This window comes from Natator depressus, chromosome 1, assembly GCF_965152275.1.
Source record: "Natator depressus isolate rNatDep1 chromosome 1, rNatDep2.hap1, whole genome shotgun sequence".
NCBI classification, from domain to species: Eukaryota; Metazoa; Chordata; order Testudines; family Cheloniidae; genus Natator; species Natator depressus.
The window spans coordinates 324,268,831-324,296,587 of NC_134234.1; the positions used below are offsets into that span (position 1 = coordinate 324,268,831).

At 42.4% G+C, this 27,757-nt stretch overlaps 1 protein-coding gene across 2 annotated transcripts in view; it reads left to right on the top strand.

Annotated features, from left to right (window-relative positions):
- The window catches only part of RSBN1L (round spermatid basic protein 1 like), a 99,603-nt gene that overhangs the window by 24,527 nt on the left and 47,319 nt on the right, over window positions 1-27,757 (top strand). The window contains exons 3-4 of one of the 2 annotated variants that reach the window (XM_074942544.1): window positions 23,673-23,933; window positions 24,252-24,316. In XM_074942544.1, the coding sequence (XP_074798645.1) occupies window positions 23,673-23,933; window positions 24,252-24,316 (326 nt within the window). Of the gene's footprint in view, window positions 1-23,672; window positions 24,317-27,757 lie in introns of both variants that reach the window. The other variant, XM_074942543.1, reaches the window with a different exon arrangement.

Consider the following 27,757-nt stretch of genomic DNA (forward strand, 5'->3'; position numbering starts at 1 on the left):
GACACTGTGACTGGGTTTCACAGATACTTACTGACAGTAGAAGAGTGGGGAGACTCAGGAAGCATGGGTTCCATTCAAGGCTCTGTAAGGGGGAGTGTTCTTGAGTGGGCACAGATTCTTTTGTCCCATTCCCCCTCACCTGTGTCAGTCCTTTCTCTTTTCCTGGCTACTTGTCCCAGTAACATTCTCCTGGCCTATCCAGTCCTAGTTTCCACTCATCAGGCTTCTTGCACAGCTAGTCCCAGTTCTGCCCCCAGGTTGTCACCTTTTCTAGCCCATCCTGTCCTCCCCCCAACTCGTCATCTAGTCTGTGTTCCTCCCCATTCCCACTGACTTCTAGTTTCTCTCCTCCCCAAGTCTCCCCAGATTCCTTTCCTGCCGTACTGATCTTGTCCAGCTTTTGTCTTCCCTTCTGCATTTTAATCAGCTGGCTTTCCTCTTCTGCACTGGGTTCCAGCAGCGTGGTTTTTGAGATCACAGGTGAGACAGGCTTCCTGAGGAAATCCCAGTGCCCAGCTGCAGCCCAGAGCAGCAAGTCAAGGGAAACCGCTTCTGAGCCCCCACAGCGGCTGGAGCATGCTCAGTTACTCTTTGGGGATGGCACATGCACAGTTGGATCAGCACTAGTGTGACGGGGTTTCTAGCAGTGTTCCCTCTAATTGTTCCCACCCATGTGCAGAGTGAATTCTGTTATGCGCACCAATATGGAGGTGATGTCTTACTAACATGTGGAGGTGACATCACCTCCATATTGGTGTGCATAACAGAATTCATGTGATGGGGTGGGGCTGAGGGGTTCAGAGTGTGGGAGGGGGCTCAGAGCTGGGGCAGAAGGTTGGGGTGTGAGGGCTCCGGCTGTGGGTGCAGGCTCTGGGGTGGGGCCAGGGATGAGGGATTTGAGGTGCAGGATTGTGCTCGAGGGCTATGGTGTGGAGAGAGGACTCCCCTGTGTGCTGCCGCCCCCCCCCCCCAACTAGCTCGCTCTCCCCGCAGCAGCACCTGGCGGGTTCCTTGAGCGCATGCACAGTGCTAAATAGGCTGCTGCACATCCGCGCAGCTTACAGGGAATTTAAGTCCCTGGGGTACCAACCTGGAACTGGGTTACCCCTGTGCCCCCTTAACTCTCCAGTCTGGGCTGTTTGTCATAATGCTTTGCTACTGACAAGCAGCAAACTTCTCCAGGCACTGTTATCACTCAGCACAACAGCATGCGGAGCCTCACACCCAGCTAGATTTCATAAATGCTTCCAGAGTCACTCACAGATCACACAGAGGCACCAGCCAGTTCTCCACTGCCTTGCACCCCAGAGCTGTACTGTCTTGCCCTTGTCCAAAGCCTGACCAGTGTAAGTTTGTTACCTAGTCCGTCCCTCCCTCATTGTGGCAAGAACATACACAAGCCTTTGTAAACTGAGGTGAGATTTCCCAAACACTTCAACAAGAATATATTTTTACAGAAAATATAAAACATTTATTAATTATAGAAGGATAGATTTTTAACTGATTAGAAGTGGTAGGCATAAAAGGTCAGAGATAGTTACCAAAGAAAATAAAAGTAAGCGGAGTCTAAATCTGAAACCTTATTGGACTAGGCAGTATTTAGATCAGGCAGTTTTCTCACCCCACTGGATGTTGCAGCTTTTCTCTCAAGCCTGGAACCAGTCTCTTCAGTTGAAGTCTTTTTGTCTTTCCAGCGTTCTTGTTGCTTCCAGCGTAGGTGCGGGAGGAGAAAGGCAAAAGCATGATGCCACTGTCCCCCTATGTTCTATCCTCAGTCCATGTACCTGGAAAATGCTAGCTCAGACTTGTCCTGGTGGGCTTTGAGTTAGAGAGTTGAGCAATTCCCTTGGTGTGGTCTTGTGCAACTGTCATTCAAATGTAAATCCCTTGATTCCAACTCCCCTGCTGATTGATGGTCATTTAACACCATCCTGGGAGTGGTTTGCTTTCTTTGTTTGTCACGTGCAAATTTACAACATATTTCAGTAATAACTGTACAGCAAAATCTCATAACTTCATTCACACGAATGATATACATCTTTGGTCAGAACAGTGGGTTTCAGCAGATCGTGACTTTTCATAGAACATCTTACATGGCATACTTTGTATGAAACTTATCATCATTACATGAGTGGTGAATATGGGGGTTCAAAGGTGCTGCTTTGAGGTAGAGAGTGCCACAACTAGTAGCTGAGAGAGACTGGAACATGCACAGTGAGGATGGAACCTTCTGAGATTTTTGCTCTTAACATTTAAGTCTCTACTGAGCCTTGTGTGAACTGCAATTTTTGGCAGATTTTCATGGGTTTAGCAAAAAGCGTATCCTTAACTTAAAGGCCACCCCCTAGCAAATTTTAAGTCCCTGCTCCAGAGCAGTGACCTTTTCAAAGAAAAACTCTACTTTTTTTTAACATGGGGGGGGGGGGGGAACTGTTTTTTCCCTAGCCTCATTCTCAGAAATAGTTGAACTGTTTGGCTGAAGTATTTAAAAAAAAAAAAAAAAAGTCTGAGGCAGACACCTGGCGTGGAAAATTTCAGCCCAATCAGTAACATTTGGCCAAGTTTAAAAGCTAGTGAAAACTGTCATATGGGAATTGTTGGACAACCTTAACAAATGGTGCTACTGGCTCTGCCTGTAATTAATCTTTTCCTAGGTATTTATAGGATAGACTTTTGTGTTTAAAACCACAGTTTGTCTTAACTCTTGAGTCTTCATTTTAATGCTGTGAGGGAGGAAAAAACCTAGCTACTTTTTTAAACTGTGGAAAGTTACAAATACTACTGTGTAACAATATCAAATTTGTGGCTTGTTCTTGAGCAGGTCATCTTATTTTGAGGTAACTTACTTGGATTTTTCAATGTCAAAGGTGCTTTAAGATCCAACCTGTAGTCCATGTCAGTCTGCAGGGGCCCTTTCAAACTTTGTAAACCACCTGTTGGATTTATTCCCTGATTAGGGATATCTTTCCTGAGTGTGCTTTTTTTCCCCTCTGGAACAAATGTCAGATTAGTTCCAAGCCCTTCTGGTGTGCACTTGGGAAAAGACATCCATGAAACCTTCTGTCATAGAAACGCCTAGATCTGGGTGCCCTTGGCTTTCTATTCGGTCTATCTATCCTCTTTGTGTTTAGCCCAGGGATCGGCAACCTTTGGCACGTGGCCCACTGGGGGCTTACCCTGGCGGGCCGGACTGGTTTGTTTACCTGCTGTGTCCATAGGTTCAGCCGATTGCAGCTCCGCCTGGCTGCGGTTCGCTGCTCAATGGGGGCTGTGGGAAGCAGCGCGGGCTGAGGGATGTGCTGGCCGCCACTTCCTGCAGCCCCCATTGGCCTGGAGCGGCAAACCATGGCCAGTGGGAGCTGTGATCGGCCGAACCTGCGGACGTGGCAGGTAAATAAACCGGCCCAGCATGTCAGGGGGCTTACCCTGGTGGGCCGCGTGCCAAAGGTTGCCGATCCCTGATTTAGCCCATGGAATTTTTGTTGCTATTTCTGTTCGCCTTCTTATTTAGGTGGTGGTACACCTAACTGAAAAAGCGATGGAGAAACCTGGGAGGACAATGTTGTTCTCCCAAAAGAACTAGATGTGAAGGGGATATTTTGTGAGTTCTTCAGAATCGTGCTACTCAAAGAAAAGGAAGTCAAATATAGTTGTTTTGGAGAGCATAGTTCCTACTCTCCATTGTTCGGGACTGGAGGCCCTGTCTTTTCTTTGCATTTAAATGTGTACAGTCTGAAGAAAAGGATTATACAGTCCCCTTTTCTTCAAGTAATGTTCTGCATGAAGTGGGAATCTGTATGCTGTTGGAGAAACATTGTCTTAATTCAGTAGCTCTGAGCGTGCACCAAGTGATTTAATTTGGTTTTCTGGTAGTGTCTAGCCTTCTACTTTTTTGTTTTTTCTTTAAAAGTGACAAATTCTGTACAAACACTTGTACGAGAATATTTGGGTTGCAAAGTTAAACTTTCTAGGGTTACTGAATGCCAAAATTAGGGGTGATGTGCTTCCTTAACTCAGCCTCATTATGCATATACAATAGACTTTTAATTCCATTATCGTGTACTATTATTTTTAGTTTTTCTTCTTCGTGAAGTATGTAAGTTGGACGTTGCACAATGAATGAGAGAGGTAAAACATTTATTTTGAAGTATACTTTTAAAACCTGAGAAATGAGGAAGGCTGTATGCAAAACAATCTGTCCACCAAAATTTAAAACATTCTTTTAGTTATATAATTTAAATACTTAAAATGTAACTGTACATGCCTATAAATCTTTTTTTTTCTTTAAACAGAGTTTTGTATAGAATGCACTGGAGGTCATTTTGTATTGAATGGTATAGTTGAGACCTTAGCATTTAGCATTTGTCAAGTCTGTTTTGCCTGTGTGTCTTAACGTTTTCCCTAAGAGAGACTTGCATTGAATACTCTGTAGCCTAGGGAAAAGTACAGTGGGCTTCAGGCCATGAGACCTAATCCTGGCTCTTCCAATGATAGCTGTTAATATTTATGTGCATTTCGCAACTCTTGTCTCAATACCCTCACTTATTGTACATCCATTTTATCTCTAAAGGAAATGAGAAGTTAGATGAGATCACTAGTAGAACTAGTAATAGAATTCCAGTTTCTAATATGATACTCAGCCATGTTGCCTTTTTCAGAAGGAACGTGCTAAATTAAGTTTGGCTATGCTGTCTGTAACCACTAGAGCCCACTTTGTTCCCAGTGCCAAGAGCAGGACTCTCAAATCTTGTTTTGCAACGTCTCATGCAGTCTCACAAATTGACTCTCACTTGCCATTGGATTACATTTGTCTCCCTCTGCGGGCTCCATATAGAGGTAACTGGATGAAAACAGCCTTCTATTTCTGATGAAGTAGAAGAGATTTCTAATGGTGATCTGAAGACTGTGGTTTCAAAGCCTGCTTATGACCCATGGGGCGGGGGGGGGGGGGGTTAAATAATTTTACTTCTTTCTAAATTGTTTTGATGACCTTGAAATTAATTGAACTTTTTTGCAATGATTTTGAAAGGTAAAGCCATCATATTTAGACATAAACTTAGATGCTGTGTAAATATTTGTTGCATTTTTAGTGTTTGTATTGTGGTTAATGGGAGTGGTCCCTTATAAAGCAGGGGGACTGGAATCTGTCCCGTCTGTCATGACTTCTTGAAGATAATTGCTCCTGCCTCTCAGCTATCTCCTCAGTCAGCTCCTTGAGCATTCTGGGATGTATTTCATCGTGCCCTGGTGACTTGAAGACATCTTACTTGTCTACATAATTTTTAATGTTTTCTTTCCCTGTTTTAGCCTCAAATACTATCTCATTTTCACTGGTGTTCACTATATTAGACATCCAATTGCTACTAAACTTTTGGGTGAAAAAAGGGATAAGCCAGGTCTCCCAGAATAACTGGACCAACCTCCACACTATTAGTGTCCACAGTACTTCTGAGGGCAAACAGTTTTTTCCATTTATTTAAACAGGATTGAGTTATGAAAGATCTAGGCATTGTGGACCCTCCCAGACCATATTATATATAATATAGGACAATCTTGCTCATTGATTATTCTAGGAATTCTGAATGAGTCCTTTGGCCCACACAGCTCCATAGAGAGCTATTTAAATACATAGGTGAATTTTCACATCTGTTCATATTTCTGGGTCATACAATGTGGGAGGGTTTTGTGTATATACTCTAACTGCGATCGTATAAATATGGATTGGAGCAGCCGGAGATGGAAATGATCTATTTTAGAGGGTAGTCTCTTTCTTTCTGCTATTTGTCTGGATGGAAATTAGATTTCTCTTAATCTTAATACATTTGAGATTTTTCCCAGTGTGTTGACCAGCATTCTCCTCTAATGTCTGAGGTTGCAAGCTATTTACTTTGTATGGGCTTACATGTTGTGATAAATAAAGTGGTGGGGTAGCTCCCTTTGATGGACAGTCGGACAGCTAGTTAGCTGTAAAATCCCTCTTGGTAGCTGTTCTCTGCTTGCTTTACCTGTAAAGGGTTAACAAGCGCACAGGTAAAAGAAAAGGAGTGGGCACCTGACCAAAAAAGCCAATGGGAAGGCTAGAAATTTAAAAAATGGAAAAGAAACTTTCCCTTTGTCTGTTCTCTGGGCTGCAGGGACATGGAACAGCAATGCTATAAGCAGAAATGCTGTGTAAGGTTTGAACCAGGTATGAAAGTATTTTTCATACCTAGAAAAAATAATTGGATAGGGAATGTTTAGTTAGACGCTATCAGGTTTATTTCTTATTTTGGCTCATGGATCTCCTCTGTTCTAACCTCAGAAGCTTTTGTTTGCTTGTAACCTTTAAGTTGAACCCCCCAAGAAAGCTATTATGGGTGCCTAATTTTTGTAATTGTTTCTTTTAAGATCTAGCAAAAAGCCTAAGTTCCACATGTCATTTTTTCCTTTTTGTTTTTAATAAAATTTACCTTTTTTAAGAACAGGATTGGATTTTTGGTGTCCTAAGAGGCTTGTGCATGTTTGATTAGCTGATAGAAAAGGAAGTTACCTGTGGCTTTCTCAGCTCTTCCCCAGAGCAGGGGTGAAAGGGCTTGAGGGTACCCCATAGGGAGGAATTCCCAAGTGCTCCTTTCTGGGTTCAGAGCAGGTTTTTTGCATTTGGGTGGTGGCAACATTTACCAAGCCAAGGTCAGAGAGAAGCTGTAACCTTGAGAGTTTAATACAAGCCTGGAGTAACAAGTGTGGTTTTTTTTTTGTTTTTTTTTAAATCCTTGCAGGCCCCACTTCCTGCACTTGAGGTGCCAGGGTGGGGATTCAGCCGTGACACGTCTACACTGGAATAACGTCATTAGAAAATGTTTCAACTAAGATGTTACACATAATATGCACATAGTGTATATAGTGTTCTCTAAGGATATCCCATGGTCTGTTGCTTTGCTGCTGAACAGTATGCATCCTAAGATGATTTTTTGCTGTGAATTGTGGAAAGTCGGGTGGGTACAAATTTAAAAAAACCCAAAACCCATGTTTCCACTGACTCAGCCCCATATTTCCTTTCTGGGCTGGCTAATGCCATTTTTGTGTTTGTTGTCAGCCTGGACCCAGCTTGCTCTGTACCACTATGGTGACAACTGTGAATATGCACAGGCTGCTTCAGTTGTATTACAGCACATGGAGCTAGATGAATTCTGTATTGGACTTTGTGTGTCACACTACCAAGCTGATGTGGGAGCAGGAAAATATTCTATGGTAGCAATAACCACTCCTCTAGCAGCAGGAAGATATTCTGCAGTGGTGGAAGCAGGACAAGGTAGAAGAACTGGAGAACGCCATGATGTTTGAATAGGAGGACCAGTTCCTTGGATAATCTATATAGCATTTTGTGTCATTTTTGGGCCAGGAAAACTAGCGTGGCTTAGTGGGAGAAGATGGTTCTGTAGAGCAAATGACCAGCAGTGGCAAGAAGACTTCAGAGCAGCAAGGATTACCTTTTTTGAGACCAGTATAAAACTGACCCAGGAGCTTCAGGGACAGCATACCAATGTGCACTGCCCCATATCTGTGGAGAAACAGGTTGGCATTGCCATCTGGAAGTTGGCCACTCCAGAACATTACCAGTCTGTAGCCAGCCAATTCGGTGTGGGGAAATCCAACTGCTGGGACCATTCTCATGCAGGTCTGCTATGCCATTAAGGTGCTGTCTAACCAGTTCAGGAAGCTTAGTAATGCTCAGAGATGATTGATGCTTTGCATGCATGAAGTTCCTAAATTGAATTGGGCACATGGATTCCATCAGTTGCCCCATCATTTCCCCCCAATCCCTTCCCTCCCACCTGCTGTGATGCAGCATTTATAAACAGAGAGAGAAGATTATTTCTTCGTGGCGCTGCAGGAAATGGTAGACCACCGTGGCAGGTTTACAGACATAAATGCAGGGTGGTCTAAAAGGATCCATGATGCTTGGATCTTTCAGAACTCAGTCCTATTTAAATTAATGGAGGAAGAACTGTTTGCCCCCCCCCCCAAGAGTAATGTGGACATTAATGGTATGGAGGTTGATCCGGTTATTCTGGGAGATCTGGCTTATCCCTGGATGCCTTGGCTATTGAAGCCGTATGTAAGCTGCTTGGACAGAAGGAAGGAACGTTTTGATTATCACCTGAGTAGTTGCTGGTTGGTGGTCAAGTGTGCATTTGGCCATTTGAAAGGAAGATGTTGCTGTTTGTGGAATAGGTTGGAAGCAGCCGAAAAAGATGTTCCAACTGTTATAATTGCATGTTTTGTTTTTGGACAATAGTTGAGAGAGACAGAGGAAAGCCTTACTGATGGATGGGTGACTGGGGTGTGGAGACTTGCTCTGAGGTCTAAGCAGATAGTAGGGATTCCACAGAGAACATAAACACCCATAGGAATGCTGTCAGGGATGTCTACTGTTTTGTATTTTGAGTCACATGCCTGAACATGTTAGCCTGGACGGATAGGGTGGGTGGTGAGATGCAGATGTGAGTACTGGGGAACATTGTGTGCATGTTTTTGAAGTTTACCTTTCCTTATGTGGTTTTGTAAAACGCTGTGAATTATTTCAACTTTATTTCAAGGATTCTTTGTTTTAAATGCAGTGATGATTCGGGCTGTATTGTAAATGGTAACTATGAAATAATAAAATTTTAATGAAACCAAAGGAAAAATATCTTTGGTTAGTTAAATGTTTCTAAATACAATACTAACCAACTGTGCACATGTTTAATTACTGCAACAGTGCAAACAGAACTCAAAGTGCAACAGTACGAACATTTCAGATACCACAATTTGGTGAGGGAGATAAGTGACCATAAGCCTTGGCTCTTGGTGGCTTGGATTTTGGGGTTGAGTGCCTCTGCTCAAACTTATCAGAGTTGTTGCAAGGCTTAAAAGAGCTGGACTCCCAAGTGCTAGTGGTGTTTGTGCCCAGAAGTTGGATCTGTAGTGAATGATCACAGCTGCTGGGAGCACTGCTGTGGGGATGAAGAGGTTAGGAGTTGCTGCTGGCCCCAATGGACAGCAGTGTGCAAGGGCTGAAGGACATGGCTGGGTCCCAAATTATGGGAATGCAGGGCCTGTTGGCCTATCAGGAGCATGTTTTGCAGGAGGGCATTCTGGCTCAGGAGAGTGTCCATGAGTTGCTTCTGCATCTGCTTGTTCCATGCTCTCTTTGAGCATGGTGATTCTGTCCTTGGCCTCTGCCATGATCTCCTGAAATAAGTGCATTTCTTTGTCCTTTTGATTATTCATGTAAAGCCTCCATCTCTCAGCCAGCCTGGCTTTCCTCTGTGACTCTGGAATGAATTCTGAAAACATGTTGTCCCTAGTCGTCGTCTTTCTCCCCCTCCAGATTGGCCAGCCTGTGAGTAGTAGATATAGAAACTTTGTCCTTGATTGTCTGGCTGTTGCAGGTGCTGTGGCAGTGGGGGTGGGGGAAACCTTAGCTTATTTTGTTTGGGCTATGAACAATAAGAATCATGATTTAAGCATGTCTGTGATCTTGCCTTGACTCTTCCCATTCTTGGAAGAAATTCAGAGATCTAAGTGGTCAGAGTGTATTTGGATTTCAGTGTACTGTCTGCTTCTATGCTGTTAGGGGTGAGGGTGGCTCCAGGTTTGTTTGCAGTTTTGTTTTCATGCTGGAAGTGTTGTTATGGTGTCATAGGTATAAAGAGTGGGGTTATGGGGTTCTTGGGAGGTGAGCTGGATTGTAATTCCCTCTACATCTAGGATATGCTCATTTTCAATGACATCATGCTGAGGTGGATGACTAGGAGGTAGAAAATGGTCTTATTCAAAAAGGCAAAGGGCAGACCAGCAAGATAGGCTGTGAAGTTATTTACCAGGATGATTTATCCCCAACCCCACAGATGCACTGTAGGAGTGGAAGGGGCTTGCAGGCTACACTGGGCGGCATGGGCATGTGGCTATTCTTAATGTGTGAAACAAAACCGAGCTATTTCTCCATGTCTGCAGAGGAGATCTAGCAGAACTTAAGACTGAGAGTGTGTAGAGAAGAATAGATAGGGTCCTACAATGACTGTCCGCTACAGTGTGTATTACAGGGCATTGAACTTCAGTGTGGAGCAGTATTGTTTGTGCCTTGACCAGGGATGCAGCGTGCACTTGTGCATCAGGTAAACTAAGAAAACTAAACAGATTTCTTTTCCTGTGAGCACTGTCTCAAACTGTTGAATTTTGCACAAAATGCTTTCGTTATTCAAATCTGTTGTGGGAGAGGTGTCGGGTAGACTGGGACTATGCCGTGCTGGTGGGTGCTATTTTGAAGCATGTAAAAGGGGGTAGGGGAAGGGAGAAGTTCTTAGCTCACATCCACCAACAATAATAATGAATTGTAAAGATAGGTACTTACATGCTGAAGTTCCCTCTAGAGGATGTGATTCCTTGTCCCCTGCCTAGGTTTCTGGTTGGAACTCAGGATCATCGAGTGTAGGACAGGAACTGTTGCAGTGCAGGATGGGGACTGTCTTTCCAGATGGTCCTGAGTCTCAAAAGATCCTGGCTGTCAGGGGGCAGCTCTTCTCCAGCATCATCCTGCTCATCCTCTGATAGGTCTAGCTGGTCATCCTTCGTGTTGAAGGGAGAATGTCTCCTTTTACCCCTCATTTAATATACTTTCTCCTCAGCTGCTTGCTCTTTATCTGGCACTGGTTGGTGTCCCAGTCTTGACCCCTCACAGACATGCTTTGCAGTGTCGCTGAGAAGATCCTTAGTCTTGTGGTTGGCCACAAGAGTTTCATGAACTGACACTTCTTCCCAAATCTCAGTGAGATCCAGAGACTTGGCAGAGGTCCAAGCAACTGTGCAAAGCATGTTGTGGGACTATTGCAGTTGTATCACCAGAATAACGATATACTAGGATCAAGGAGCAAATGGGCAAAATCTGTCTTTACACAATCTTTTAAAGGGAGGGAAGGGTCATCCTGGAAACTTGACACCAGAGCAGGGAGGACACACAAGTAAATGGACAGATCAGTAATGGTCGACCTGCAAAGCACTGTGGGATAGCCAATGGAAGCATGCAAAAAAGTGGTGCACAGCAATTCATGCATATGAACAAAAGACTGAACTAATTCAGTTCTAAGCACTTTGCCAAGGGACTCCAGAGTTCCTGATAAACAAAGAGTAAGTGTAGAGTGATGGGTTGTCGTGTGTATGCAAGCATTTTCAAACTGGACTAACTCTATTTGGATCCAGTTTAAAATCCCTGTGTAGAGAAGCCTGTAGAAACTTATTTGTACAGTGGTTTACATGATTAAAGCATAAAATTATTTTTAGGCAGAAGGCCTGTCCTTCTAGACAGGAGAAGATTGACAGTAATTTTCTCCTCCTCCCTTCTTTCAGCCCTTCCAGACCACACAAATCCTCTTGGGTTGCTTTAGGCCTGTTTCTCCCTGTAAGCATGTGGGACTCACCCTGCAGCGCCTCCTGCCGGTGTCCTGGGAATTAGTTCCACTTCCAGCCTTGGAGCGCCCTCTGCTTATGCTGGGCCCCCGTGTCCCTCCCGGAGCCGGTGCCCCTTGTATGCTGGGGTGCTGCCCCCTGGCAGTAAGATGCTTTCATTATTCAGATCTGTTGTGGGAGAGGTGTCAGGGGCAGGGGCCCCCATCCCTACCTCGCCTCAGTCGTAGACTACTGCCAGTGTGCTGCTAGCCCCGCGCCCTGGGGCAGACTGTGGTATAAGCCACTCATCACAGGCAAGGTTGGGTTTGGACCTGATGCCTCTGTCTAACCTTGGGCTGTCCCCTGCAACCTCAGTACCTGTTGGACCTAATACTAGGCCGCGGCCTGGGGCTTTCCTGGCTGGAGCTCCCCAGCTCCTCAGGGCCTTCCCGAGCCCTGCTCCAGTCTAGGTACTCTGCTTAGGTCCCTGCAGCCAGGTCCCTCCCTCTCAGAAGCTAGAGAGTGTCTCTTGAGCTTCAGCCCAGCAGCCCCTTTATAGGGTCATCTGACTCGGGGGCTTGGCCACAGCTGAGGCTGCCTCCCAGTCAACCCAGCCTAAGGCTCCCAGCCCTGGCCCTCTCCAAGGGGCAGGGAGCAGGTGACCATACCACTACACTCCCCCATCCCATCTTTTTACAAAAGCAGCTTTAACACAAATGGTCTGATAGGATATGTCTCGACTACACAGTTAACTCTGTAGCTCACGAAAGCTTATGCTCAAATAAATTTGTTAGTCTATAAGGTGCCACAAGTACTCCTTTTTCTTTTTGCGAATACAGACTAACACGGCTGCTACTCTGAAACAGTTAACTCAGTAAGTCAGGTGTTTTTCCTAACCCCCATTCTGTCCTCCCACTCAAACCTCACCCAACTTTAGTGGTGCTTTCAGCCCAGGATAGCTGGCCTAGCTGGGGGTGTAGGCTAGAGCTCTGTGCTGCTTTCACTCTGGTAACTTGTAGCCTGTGTCCTCACAACAGAAGGGGCATCACTTGTGTCCTGATAATCCTCCAAAACCTTTCAACAATTCTCCCCTCTCCTCGCCGTGTGCCAGGAAGGACATACAGATTTTACCACAACTCACTGGGAAGGAAGCATAGAGTGGCTGAGTTTTTCTACAGCGTAAAGAACAATGAGAGATGCCCTCAGGTGTCCTAGCAACACACATCGGTGAGTGCAGCACCAGTGAGGACACTAACTTGGCAATGGTTTGCAGTGTGTCTGCTTATACCTGAGCTAAACTAACCTGAGTGCTGGTCATCCAAGTTGACTCTTCAGTGAGCACATACCTTTAGCTTTCTGATGTGTTCAAGGCAGTGAGTGCCAGTGGCGCATCCTTGAGTGGACCCTACTTTCTTCATGTTTGAAATTTTGAATTTTTTAAGTAAAAATCAAGTTTAACTTGGAATTTAAGCCTTTTATAGTTTCACTGTTTACCTTGCTTTGATTCAGAATAGTAAAACAGAATTGATATGGAAATGTAATTGGCTTTAGGTTGCTGTGTAATCTCTTCATCAAACTGCTCATGCACTATGCCCTAGTGGCACTCTTACTTGCTCTCTTGGAAGTAAAAAATCAACTTAAAGAACATTTAACTTGAAAAGTTAAGAAATGTTTGATTTAAGATTGTCTGTGCAACATTGATTTGCCCCCATTGTGCATAATATGCATTATGATGCAGTGTTTAGTTACATGATCATACGCTATTTTTTACCACAGGATCCCTGTCTCATTCAGTGCATTGTAAGGGCATACAAGAGGGCCAGGATTAATCCTGAACACAATCTTAAATTTGGCTTTTCTAAATTTCAACAATTTGATTTTGCAACCTAAGTAACTTTCTTTTTAATGTTGCTTTTTTTATATGTAGTAAGATAGTGACCCATATGATTATAGTGGAGTTGAATGATCTTCCATACAGGAACTTGGGCTGCTAAGTAAAGTACAAGGCTTTCTTTCAGGGTAAAAGTCCTGTGTATGTAGTGTAAAAAAAAAAAAATAAATAAAAAAAAACCCAAAACTTGTTCTGCATTGCTAAGCTGTTTCTAATGGTAACTTTAGTGAAGAATAAGACCAGTGTAGAATGCAGGGAGCTTTAAAATTTTTTTCCTTTCTTAAAGGGAGGCTGTCAATTTGAAAGATTAAAGAAGACTCAAGTACCCAGTTTTCTAATAGTGCAGCCTCTTAATAGCATGCCCAGCAACTTTAATTCCTTTTAAAAAATAACAAAACTACTTCTGCACTTTAGTTGGTGTATTTTAAGGGTCTTTCATGCAGGGGAATAGGAGCTGTTTTCTGTCTCCCTTCCTGTCTGTGCTACTTCCTCTTTGCTCAGCTCATATTCTCTGTGTGGGGAGGTGTTCCCACCATCCTTGCCCCAGTGCTTCTCCTTGTTCCCAAGGAGAGGTCAAGGGATGCCTCTGATCTCCAGGCCCACTACTTCTCTTTGCTATGTTCTGTAGATGGGAGATGGTGTGTGGGGATCTCCACTGCTTTCCATTCAAGATCTGGTGAAGGATTTCATCCAGCACTTTGCTTCTCTTGTGTCTGTCCCTCTCTTGCCCCCAGGTGTGGAGGTCAGAGAAAGTAGACTAATTCCTATCCTGCTTGGTTGTTCCAATACTTTCTTAAGTCTCTTTAAGATGAGAGGACCTCTCTCTGGTTCTGTTAAGGGTCATGCTGCCAGCAAGTGCTTCCTTGACCCCAAACCTCACATAGCAACAGTAGCCCTAAGCCTTCTTGTAAGGCCTGAAGGGAAATATATAGTTGCAGTTATCTCCGAACTGTGCATAAATGGTGTAATTACTCCAGCATGTGATTAAAACTTTGTATACAGTCACTTTCACTTCCTGTCATGCTTATATTAGTGTGGAAAGAAATAGGGATTGTTGCTAATATTTCAGTTTTAGTAATCTTGGGGGTTAAATATATATATTGGTATAATTGCTGCCTCCAACACTGAACAGACAGTTTTCTAGTGATTGGTGAAGGATTAACTAACCCAGGGGTTCTCAAACTGGGGGTTGGGACCCCTCGGGGTCGTGAGGTTATTACATGGGGGTTTGCAAGCTGTCACCCTCCACCGCTTTGCCTCCAGCATTTATAATGGTGTTAAATAAACTGTTTTTAATTGATAAGGGAGGTCGCACTCAGACTTGCTGTGTGAAAGGGGTCACCAGTAAAAAAGTTTGAGATCAGACAGTTCTGTACTGGGGGGGGGCGCAAGGTATATTTTAACATTCGTTAGCCAATGTGTTAAATACACCATTTTTTTTTTTTTTTCTAGTGAAGATAAGGTCATGGACTTCAGGGGGACAACAGGACTGGTAAAACATTGAGACATGTCCTTGACTTTTTAGAGGTCTTTAATATAATAGTGCCCTACCAAGGCTGGCCTACGTACACTAAAGTTTCACCAGTTTAATTAAAATCTCCGGTTTAAAATTTAGTTAAACAAGTGAGGACACACTTAGGTTGATTTAGCTTAATTTGGTGATTTAAACTTAAGTGTGATTAAACTGATTTAAGTATGTTCACACATGGGTTTGCACTGGTTTAACTAAAATCTATTTCAGAATCAGTTTAAACGTATGCAAGTTTCTTGTGTAGACAAGACCTTAGATCGGGGTAGTCAATTATTTTTTGTCAAGATCCAAATTTCTTGGTTAAGGTATAGTCAAGGTCTCCAGAGGGACATTTTTCACACTGCAATAACAGTAATGATAAGTAAATAAAAAAGATTTCATGGTCCATTCAAAATCATGTGGCAGTCTGGATTTGGCCTTCTGTCCACTTACTGAGTACCCCTGCCTTAAGGCATGTCTCTGCTTACAGCGTGTGTGGGGAAGACGCTCTATACTAACAGGAGAGAGCTCTCATGTCTGCATAAAAAACCACCCCTGTGCGTGGCATAAGCTATGTCAGCGGGAGAAGATAAACAAGTATCTGTTTAAAAATAAAGTGTAGGAACCTTCTAATACTTGGTGGTATGTTTAAACTATCAAAAATCAGATGCAATTCCATACCTGTTAATGGGTTTAGCTGCCATTCTCAATACTACTGATAGTACCCCCCCCCCCCCAAAAAAAAAAACCCCAACAACCTCCATCCCCTTCTTTGCCACCTTGAAAGTGGAGGGAAGGTTGTCCCTACCCTGACAGATAAATGAATGCCTTAATCGCCATCATAGTTGCCAAAGTAGCTTTCAGCATAGGGCAGTCTGGAAATATATAGTAATGTTTAAAATTGTACCTGCAGGGACACCAACATTAAATCTAGGCAATCTAAGGAGCTAAGTGATTTCAGGTATTACACCTGCTTTCAAGCTCCCTGCTAATGTGTAATTTGTACTTTCTTAGTTAAATAAAACAAAAACTAAACCCATTCTCTCTTCTGTTGCTACAATCCACATGTGGGTGTTTAAAGACATATACCTACTTCCCTGTACCATATTTGTGGGTTTTTTACTTCCTCTGTCTGAAGTTTGGGTCCATTGTGGTATAGGAAGCATGTCAGTAGCTGGTTTTTTAACTTGTATTTTGTCTGGTTGCATGCTGTTCTTGATTCTTAGAGCCTTTCTCTTGGGCTTCCAACTTCCACATTCTGGAATGTATGAGGCACTGCTAAGCAGCCTTAACACCCCTTTAACAAAGCTTTTTATTAGTGGATTTCTCTTGTTTTTAATAAGGCTGTCAATTAATCACAGTTAACTCACACGATTAACTCAAAAAAAAAAAAATTAATCGCACTTATAACAATAGAACGCCAATTGAAATTTATTAAATATTTTTGCATGTTTTTCTACATTTTCAATATTGATTTCCATTGCAATGCAACACAATACAAAGTGCACAGTGCTCACTTTATATTTTGATTACAAATATATGCACTGTAAAAATGGATAAACAAAAGAAATAGTATTTTTCAGTTCACCTTATACAAGTACTGAAGTGCAATCTCTTCATTGTGAAAGGAACTTACAAATGCAGATTTTTTTTTTGGTTACATAACTACACTCAAAAACGAAACAGTGTAAAACTTTGGAGCCTACAAGTCCACTCAGTCCTACTTCTTATTCTGTGAATCGCTAAGACAAACAAGTTTTTTTACATTGACCGGAGATACTGCTGCCTGCTTCTTATTTACAATGTCACCTGAAAGTTAGAATAGGTGTTTGCATGGCACTTTTGTAGCTGGTGTTGCAAGGTATTTACATGCCAGATATTCTAAACATTCGTATGCCCCTTCATGTTTTGGCCACCATTCCAGAGGACATGCTTCCATGCTGCTGATGCGCGTTAAAAAAAGTGCAATTAAATTTGTGACTGTACTCCTTGAGGGGAGAACTGTATGTCTCCTGCTCTGTTTTACCCACATTCTGCATATATTTCACATTATAGCAGTCTCGGACAGTGACCCAATACATGTTCGTTTAAGAACACTTTCACAGCAGATTTAACGAAACACAAAGAAGGTACTGTTGAGATTTCTAAAAATAGCTACAGCACTCAGCCCAAGGTTTAAGACTCTGAAGTGCCTTCCAAAATCTCAGAGGGACGAGGGGTGGAGCATGCTTTTAGAAGTTTTAAAAAAGCAACACTCTGATGTGGAAACTACAGAACCCGAACCACCAAAAAAAAAAATCAACCTTCTGCTGGTTGCATCTGGCTCAGATGATGAAAATGAACATGCGTCAGTCCCCTCTGCTTTGGATCGTTCTCAGGCAGAACCTATCATCAGCATGGAAGCATGTCCTCTGGAATGGTGGTTGAAGCATGAAGGGACATATGAATCTTTAGCGCATCTGGCACGTAAATACCTTGCAATGCCAGCTACAACGGTGCCATGCAAATGCCTGTTCTCACTTTCAGGTGACATTGTAAACAAGAAGCAGGCAGCATTATCTCCTGCAAATAGTAACCAATCTTGTTTGTCTGAGTGATTGGCTGACCAAGAAGTAGGACTGAGTGGACTTGTAGGCTCTAAAGTTTTACGTTGTTGTATTTTTTGAATGCAGTTTATTTTGTACGTAATTCTACGTTTGTAAATTCAGTTTTCATGATAGAGATTGCACTATGGTTCTTGTCTGAGGTGAATTGAAAAATACACTTGTTTTTTACAGTGCAAATATTTGTAATTAAATATAAAGTGAGCACTGTACACTTTGTAGTCTTTAATATATTTTAAAATGTAGTAAACATCCAAAATCATTTAAAATAAATGATATTCTGTTTAACAGTGTGATTAATCATGCTGTTAAACCTGTCTAATTGCTTGACAGACCTATTTTTTAAGAAACTGGTGACTGCGGAGGGGGGTGTCCTTTAAGGGTGGGTGATGGGGAATCCCAAAGCCCATTTCCTTGTTTGAGTGGGAAAGGAGTTCCTCTTCCCCACACAAAAGCAGGGGAATGTTATTTTTTCCCCCTTTTAGAAATACCAGGAGCTTTGCAGTGGCAGCTTCACACCTCAGTATCCTGGCAGAGGTGTGACCTACCTCATTCATCAACTTGTGGTTCTTTCCTCCCTGCTAATCTCAGCACTATATGCTTGTCATACCTCAAACCTCCTAGTTCTCAGCTTGATGTGGACAGTGCTATGCACTAAGCCAGCATTTTTAAAAAGTCACTTTTGGGAAACTGAATCCTTGGAACGTCTTGGCTCAAGGGCCCCAAATTTGTACTGCAATGCCTACACCCAACCCCTGGTGTGTGGCGTACCAGTTTTTGGAATTTGAGGATTTTTAGAGCTCTTAAAGGTTATACATGGCACAGTAATGGTGGGATCCTGTGGCATGTGGCTAATTTTTAGCTTGAATCAGTCACGTGCACCCTTCTGTACCCAGTAAGAGAGCCCTAATAACTTTTATTAAATTCTCAAGCTGGACTGTGGAGCCAGACTCTAAATAAAGCTCAGGGCAGTCCTGTGATAGTTTTTTGGGGATATGTTTTTGCCCATATGTGCCCCTACCACCCCCCCGCCACCCCCCCCCCCCCAAAAAAAAAGTTGGAAGAAAAGTGCTGTAAGAAATAGAAAATTTTAAAATGAGATCATCTGGAGAGAGTTATGCTTGGGAGCCCCTTTACCACTCTGGTCCATTTAGTCGTTTAGCAGTTTTCAGGCCAACTTCAGTATGCATGTAGATTTTAAGGTACTTTAGAAAAACTAGCTCTATATGAAAAGTCCTGCTCAGCTTTATGCGGTGCTGGCAGGACCACTCCATAATTTACATGACAAGAGAGGAGAGTACTCTGGCAGTAGCATGAGCTCAGGCAGTTAGGTTGGATGGATGCTCAATGGCACTTTTGCTAAACAAAAGATGGGAATCCAGCTGCCAGTCAGCATTTAAAGAGGCAAGGTGTGCGAGGTAATATCTTTTATTGCAGAAACTTCTGTTGGTGAAAGAAATGAGCTGTTGAGCTATGGCTGGTCTGCACCAAAAACTTACATAGCAATATGTTTTTTGGGTGTGAAAAATCCATCCCTGCAAGACATAGTCCTGTCTACGCTACACAATTAAGTCATAACTACCACAGTAATTTACTGCAGATTTTCATGTCCACACTACCCTAATTCTGCTTGTGGTGTGTGTCCTCAGCAGGAGAGCTTGAACTGACTTCAGTGGGGCAGGCTGAGAGCTCAGGCTGCTGGCTTTGCGCCAAGATCCCAGCTGGGAGTTGGGTGCAGGGCTCCCTGCTGGGCCGATGTAAGTAGTGCAGTGTCTACACAGATACCATCTCACCCTAACTACATCAACCTAAGCACGATACTTCTTGTGGAGGTGGAGTTATTAGGTCAGCATAGTGGGGCACTTACAGTGGCAGGAGCAGCATTGTAGTGTAGACACTTTAGAGTTAGGTAGACATAAGCTGCCTCATGTTGACCTAACTGCCTGGTGCAGACAGTGCTATTTGGTTACTGCTTCTCAAGCAGGTGGATTAACTACAGTGACAGGAGATCTGCTCCCATCAGTGTAATGAATGCCTACAGTGAAGCACTATGGGGCATAATTGCAGCGTTGCAGCTGTAGCATTTTAAGTATAGACATAAGCCTAGAGCAGGGGTTCTCAGGATATATTTTTTGGTGGCCTTGTGCTTGTGGCTGCTCTCATACTTTTTCCTAAAACACTTAATTAGCTTTAGGAAAAGCAAATAAATATACATATCCAAATCATTGTAATTTATTTATTGCTAGCTAGTAAATCTGTTAAATGATATTGATAAACATAGAAGTATCACTTTTCACAGAAGACTTACTAAGCCCTGTCAAGCCTGGGGCCAAATTAAGCCGTGGAGGGAGGCAGCGGAGGCCAGGACGAATGGGGGGGTGGGTGGGAGGGAGGGAGGGGGGTCAGGGAGGCAGCAGGGGCCTGGAGCCTAAAGCCCATTGGGTGGAACCTGCTATCCTACTAGCACCCCAGGGCTGAAGCCCTAAGTCTGAGCCCCCCACTGTCCCTGAGAAGATGGAAAGTTCAGTGGCTGCCTGCTCCTCCAACTTTGTGTCCAGGGTGTCTTCAGAGGGGGGTAGGGCCCAACCCCTGCTCGCAGCCCCAGCAATCAACACCAACGTGGTGCATTCAGGAGTGATTGTGGGCCGTGCCCCCTCTTCTTCTCTTCACCCCACCCCTACCCCCTAGTCACAGCCCAAGAGGCTGTGGCCACAAGAAAAGCCCCTGTGGTCATGGTGGCTGCATTTGAGAAACACTGCCCTAGAGAAAAAAAAAAAAGGAGTACTTGTGGCACCTTAGAGACTAACAAACTTATTTGAGTATAAGCTTTCGTGAGCTACCGCTCACTTCATCGGATGCATTCAGTGGAAAATACAGTGGGGAGATACACTGCCCTAGAGAACTTTTCATATCTGGGAATGGTACTCAGAAGTGGAACAGCTTGTTTAGTACAAGTAGTAAACACACATTCCACTTAACTGGAACAGGTATGGAGTATCATTAAACAATTACAATCCATACTCAGTGGGGACCACATCCTGAAAGAAATCTTTCCTGAACCCCCTTTTCTGGCCTTCAAACAATCTCCCAGTCTTGCCAAGCTCATAATTGGAAGCAAGCTCCCCACAGCCCAGGACACATCAACAGAAAGCAGCACCAGAACCAGCTATAACCACAGATTAAAAATCTGCAGACATATCTCACTTCCCCCCGCCCCCCTCACATAACGCACCTTTCAAGATCCGTTGGTACTACACGGAGGGTTACTATATTTCAGGTTCCCAAAAAGAGGACACTGCTGGAGGTGGAGAGTTGGAGGAGCTAGAGGGGGTATCTGTGGCAGGGGCACTCACTAGAGATGGGGGAGTAGTGTTGCTCCCTGTCAGGGTGGCAGCATGGCTGGTGCAAGCCTGGAGCACAGCAACAGCCATTAGTCAGTGGCTCCCTGCAGGACCTCCTCCCCAAGGCTGGGATCCGGAGCCCGGGTGGGTGGGATCTGGCTGCTGGGGAATGGACTAGTCAGACCAATGGGGACTCTCTCTAAGCTGCAGTGTCTGCTATGCAGAAATCCAGGACATTTCCTGTTTGGAAAAACCACCCAGACAGAGGATGGAATCTCAAAAAAGAGGCAGTGTCTGGGAAAACCTGGACGTATTGTAACCCTACCTATATATGTCTATCACAATGTGCTGTATCTCATCTACTGCATTAAATGCCCCAAAAACTACTATGTGAATGAAACCAGATAATCACAACTCTCTTGAATGAACTGTCACAGAAACCTGATAAAGGACAAATACATTCATATAAACTGTGGTGAACATTTTTGACAATATGATAACTCCATATCTGACCTATCAGTCCTCATTGTCAGAGGAAACCTGTGCAACACCTTCAGAAGACGAGCTTAAATTCATGATGTTGCTGGACATGAAAAATCATGGTCTTAATAAAGACATTGGATTTAATGCTTATTACAACAATCTGTAATGCACTACCCTCCTTTTTTATTCTATGACTGGAAAGGTGTTAATGGGCCATTTCATCTTGAATAATCTCCTAGAATATGTGTTAACTACTTATTCTAAACCAGGGGTCTCAAACTCAATTTGCCTTAGGGCCAGTGCCAGTCCTCAGATCCTCCCAGCGGGCCAACACTGAAGATGGTGTTCAGAAAAGAAAACACTTATATTGTATTTTTTATTTTGAATTTCTTAGAAATGATAAAGCTGTTATACAAGTTTATACAATTTTTCACCTGCCCGAGAGTTTTTAGTGTTTGCCCAACACTTGCAACGCTTCAGTTCTGTCAGTTTGTTGATGTTTGGCCTCCGTGACTGATCAGTTGAAACCTTCAGGATTGCAGCAAGGTGTGCATCAGATAGTTGTGTTCAGTATTTTGACTTGTTTACATTCATTGTGGAAAAAAGTGATGCTGCCTCCATGGCTGACTCTGCCCAACAACTAATGATGCTGCCTCCATGGCTGCCTCTGCCTGGCAAGTAATGATGATATCTCTGTCCCTCTCCCCCAGTCAATGGGAGTTACGGGGGTGGAGCCTCTAGCGGACATTGCCGGCAGCGTCTGCCTGCGTCTCTCCTCCTGTCTCTCCTCCGTGGGCTGCAGTGGGGAGCTTCTTGGGCTGCAGATGGCCCGCAGGCTGGGAATTTGAGACCCCTGTTCTAAACAGTCTCTTCTGTTCCACCTTGTATTTATCTGTGACACTTCTTAGTACCTTTCCTAGACCTCAAGAAGAGCTCAGTGTAGCTCAAAAGCTTATCTCTTTCACCAATAGAAGTTGGTCCAATATTCCTGGGGGAATTCTCTACCAAAAAATTAAATTCTGTGCACAGTATTTTAAAATTCTGCATATTTTGTTTGTCAAAATAACACTATATAATGACACCAGATACAATTATTTTGGTAATTTTATTTCAAAATATCTGTCAGCAACTCTGTCTGTAACAATACAGCTGACAAAAAAAATTTCTGCAGGAATAGAGAGTTAAAGAAACGCCACCAAATACCCCAAACACCCACACATTCTTTCCCCGGGGCCTAGCCGCAAGCTGCCCCTTCCTGGTGCAGACACCAACACTCCCATCACCCTCAGAGCCCAGCCTTGGGGTGCTCGCCCAGCCCCCATAGAGCCAGGCATGGGACCCTGCAGCCCAGACACCCACAACCTCTTCCCTACAGAACCTAGCTTCAGGGTGCCCTTCAGAGCCCAGGGATCTAGAGAGAGAAACAGCCTGATGCTGGGCCCCAGGCTTGTACGGAGTTTCCTGCGCACTGCCTCCTTCCTTCCGGGTGTGCTGGGAACTGCAGCTGCCAGGAACTCTCCAGCTCCTTCTCTCCCCTCCCCCTAGCAGTCTTCTATTTGCGAGCTGGGGTGCTGGGTCCAGCAGCTACTAGGGGTGACCAGCAGCTGTGCAGTGCCCATTCTATGGGGAAAAAGGAAATTCTGCACAGAACATTAATTGTGTGCAAATTCTGCATTGCGCAGTGACACAGAATTCCTCCAGGAGTAAATAAAATATATTACCTCACCCATCTTGTTCCTCTAATATCCTGGGACGAACATGGCTACAACACTGCAGTCTGCATTTAAATCATTTAACGTACTGGCATAATTGCTGATGAGGTTGCACCACTGTTTAAAAAGCACAGATAAGATTGTGATTGTTACAAAACTTTCCTTTCTTGGTCAGTGTGGGTTTTTCTGGTGTGCCTTTCTTTGCCGTCTCCTGCATCCACACACATCTTATCTAATTCAGTAGTATAAGCAAAAGAACAATATTCAGAGTAGGGTTATTAACTTTTTCAGAGTGCATGATTCTGCTTAAATTTAAAAAAAAAAAAAAGCTGAAAAATCTTGCTTTTTAACAATTGGGCCAAGTTTCTAATCATAAATAGCAATTGTATCTACAGTATTTAAGAGTACTTATTTCATAATGCATAATATGAAGATAAAATACATTTGATAGAATTATAGCTAATGGTAAATTTTGGGGTTCTGGAGAAGACTGGTGGTATGGTCAATATCCTGCTAGAATAAGTGGTCAGACATAACGTGACTGTATAACATTGCTCTAGTTTCTATTTGGCTTCAGTAAAATACCTCTAAAGTTGTTTGATACTTTAATTTTAGTGTTAAGTCTCTCTCAGCATGCCTCTTATGGGGGTATGTATGGGTAACTTTTAATGCTATTATTTAAATGGGGAAATAAAGATGTTTCAGAAATCTCTTTCCTCTTTACAGGTGGGAAGGAGAAACCAAAAACCAATGCAGAAGAATTACTAATTAAAAAGGTAAAGAAGAAAAAGAAAAAGAAACACAAAGAATGTGAGAAAAGGAAGCGTCCAAAAATGTACAGCAAATCTATTCAGACCATCTGCTCAGGATTGGTTTCTGATGTTGAGGATCAAGAAGCCAAAGGCATCATAGATGATCATCTTAAGGATTGCAGTGAGATGAATATGGATCCCAAGAAGGACTGTGGGTCCAAGATACCCAAGAACAGTGAGTTTCCATTTGTCTCGTTAAAGGAGCCACGGGTTCAGAATAAACTCAAAAGGTTGGACACATTGGAGTTCAAACAGCTCATTCATATTGAGCACCAGCCTAATGGAGGTGCATCAGTTATCCATGCCTACAGTAATGAACTCTCTCACTTGTCTCCTGTGGAGATGGAGAGGTTTGCAGAAGAGTTTGTGGGTCTGGTTTTTAGTGAAAATGAAAACTGTGCAGCTTGCTATGTAATGGGTATTGTTCATGGGGCAGCTACTTATTTACCTGACTTTTTAGACTACTTTTCATTTAATTTTCCCAATTCACCAGTGAAAATGGAGATTTTGGGAAAGAAGGATATAGAGACAACTACTATGTCAAATTTCCATGCTCAGGTAAGAGGTTACACATTTTATTTTCTAAAAACATCTAATGGTTTCAGATAAACTGTAAATGATTTTTTAAATGCAGTTGCTATCAGCTAGAGTGTATAGATAAAACAGAAGATTAGAGACAGAAGAATATTTGAGTAATCAACTATTCATTCTTAAAATATAGACAATGATGAAGCTTTGTTTGCATTCAAACATTACATTGCATTTTTTATGATCAGTTGAATTGTGTGCACATGTATGCACTTCTGGAGATTTGTTTTCCTTAACTGAAAAATAGCATGAGAATGAATTTTCTGCCTGGTGCTGGCTTCATTTAGATATTTGGACATGAACCATTCATAACTTCCTGAATTAAGTTTTATCTGAGGAAAATTATTATATAATCTCTAACAATAGCTGCTGTTGGCTAGATATTTCTTAACTCTCTTTAAGAGCTATAAAGGGATTATTATTTCTTAAAGGAACAAAAATCATTTCAGTTTGTATACCTCCAGGAGATTAATTATTTTTAGTTTCATTAGATTACCATGATGAGTGCAGTGTAAACACTTATATAGATGTTCATGAAAGAACTAATGAAAAAGCTGAAGAATCTATTTTTGACCACATCAAATTTGGATAATATTTACATTTAACGCTGTTTATCAGAAGAAACAAGTTACTATGTAGTTTTTAAAGAATTTTCATATACCATTTAAAAAACATCACATATAACTTTCTCCTATATAAATGTAATCATAAAAATTTCCGTTCAAATGTGGATAGTGTACCATACATCTTATTTCGTGTGTAAAGCTTTCCAAAAAAACTTTTGCTAAAACGTGCCTAGTATACAGAAAAGAACTGCGCACAAGGAGTATCCAGAATTAAGACATGTTGCTGTGAAACCTCTGGTGATTCAGACTAAGCATCCTCTTTTGCTACAGAACACCTATATTCAGTACTGCCACAAATATCTGTACCAAAGCCTTATTCCCCTTCTTAAATAAGACTTCTAGAATTATGGAATAACTACCAAAACTGTTCTTTCTTCATGAGACAACTTCAAGTAGTCAAGATGGATCCAGCTGTGGTCTTTAATTCTGTATGTGGTACCTAGATACTGTGGTGGTGTATGCATTAGAAGTGAGTTTTTAGATAGATAAACTACATGAAGCTATGAGTTGATTATCTGTATGGTTATGGCAAGAAAAGTATGTGGTTATGGCAAGAAAAATATGGTGCTTCTAACCGAACTTTTCCCTGTGTATATTCTGGATCTTATCTGCCTGTTTCAAGGGACACGTAAAAGCTTCTGCTTTTTTTAGCACCACTGAGACATACACAGCTCTGGGAGAGTGAACTAGATTTCTTTTCTGTCTTGTGAATCAATATAGCAAAATTTCAGTTGCAGTAGCTGCTGTTGTACCATAAGTCAGACCACAACTTGATTTTAGGTCCCAGCTCAGTTTGTAGTATTCTCAGTTAAATAAAATATCTTGTAAATTGAGCAAATTGGATCTGGAAATTTGAGACACATGGACCACCTCCGTGCTATGTTAGTTGCATTTTACAATAGAATCATATGTTTAAATAAGAAATCATAATAAGAGAGCTTTAAATACAACTGATTTTCTTGTATTTATTGTAGAATCATAGAAATGTAGGAGTGGAAGGGACCATGAGAAATCATCAAGTCCAGCCCCATGCACTGTACCAGGACGAAGTAAACTTAGACCATGCTGACAGGTGTTTGTCCAGTCTGTTCTTTAAAAACTCCAATAATGGGGATGCCAGAGCCTCCTCTGGAAGCCTATTCCTGAGCTTAACTATGCTTATTGTTAGGTTAGATATTAGGAAAACTAATTAATTATGTTTAGTTATGTTCCTAGAGATTCAGCAACAGTTTTAAGTGAAGACCTTCACAGATTCTCTCTTGTGGAGAGATTGTTCCAGTTTCTTTAATCTAATTCTATCATATACTGAACTTGTGGCCAAAATATTCCAATCCAATCGTTTCCTCCTTCCCATACCATTTTTCTGCCATTCTGTCCTTCTGTTTTTTCACTTTGGCTATTGTCTCTTCAATAGGTGTCATCTGTGAGCTACTCTTAAGCCCTCACAAAAGCCTTGCATTTCAGCAGACTCTTTTTGGATAAAGAAAGATTAATATAGCTCCTCTGTGGACTGTCATTAGGTCTGAAATTGTTAGGGAGAACACATGCTATAATTCTTCCTTCCAGTGCAGTATAACTAGAGTTGAATGACCCAGAGTCACTTAGTTTGATAACTCTTTGAATCTGAATCACAGTACCATGTTCCATTAACTGCATCAGTACTCGTAGTATTGCCCTCTGAACAAAATTACCATTCACCAGAACATCTAGTGGTCTCAGACCTTTTTTTTCTCTGATAAATTATGTTGGGTAACTTGTCTCTTATACTGATGCAGTTCAAGCAATAATAAACCCTTTGCATTCTCTTAGTACAGTTAGGTGCACATCTCATTTATCTGTGTTCTCTCTCTGTCTGGTTATGTTGGCTCTTCTCACTCCAGCCTCCTTATTTTCATCTCACTCACTTCCCTTACGCTATTTCTCTCGCTTTACACTGCTTCCTATTAACTTTTCAGCCTTTCTTTCTCAAAGGGAACTTGTTGCTGTCCCTATATTTGCACTGACTTTCTTTCTTTCTTTCTTTCTTTCTTTTTGGTAGCCAACAGCTATGGAATGTTTAATTCAGTATTCCATCTTTTCTCTTAAAGAGCCATGGTGTTGATGGCTGTTTGACTAGCAGTAGGGAGGGAAAGAATATTATTCTGTGTACCTTTTTACATTCCCCAGGATTTGCTTTTTGTTGTTCTATCTCAAGTTACAGAGAAGACCTGTTACTTTTTGTTCTGCTTTGTAACTGTACCTACATGTGTTCATATAAATGGTAAAATGAATATCCTATTAAAGCTACTAATTAATACCACATTATAACAGTCTCCATTCCTCATTCATAATTACACCAGTTCTGTGACTGTTGGTTGTAAGAACTCCCCTTTTAAAATTTTCTATGCTATAGTTGGAGACATGCAAAAAGACTAAGAATGATAGGGGTTGAGGAGACAAAAGATCTATGCATTAATGCATCCAAGATTCTCTCTTCTTTCTTTTTCATTATCTGCATTTTATTTGGAATCAAGGCTTTGTAGCCTGTGTTTTTTCGTCTCTGTGCTTTCTGTCGGGTTTTCAGTAGATTTGGTGTGCATTCTCTGTTTCTGATCACTGGCCTCTCTACATATCCTGGCTTGTCAGAGTTTGACTGCGTGACGGCTAGTGCTTTGCTTCTTGTGTATTTAATAACTTTATAGGCATACTATATATATTGGAAAAATTCTGGTCTCGTTACCATCTTCTGTTTAATGTCTCCAGAAAACAGTGGAGTCAAGATCTTGGATGGCTGGTCATAAAGGGC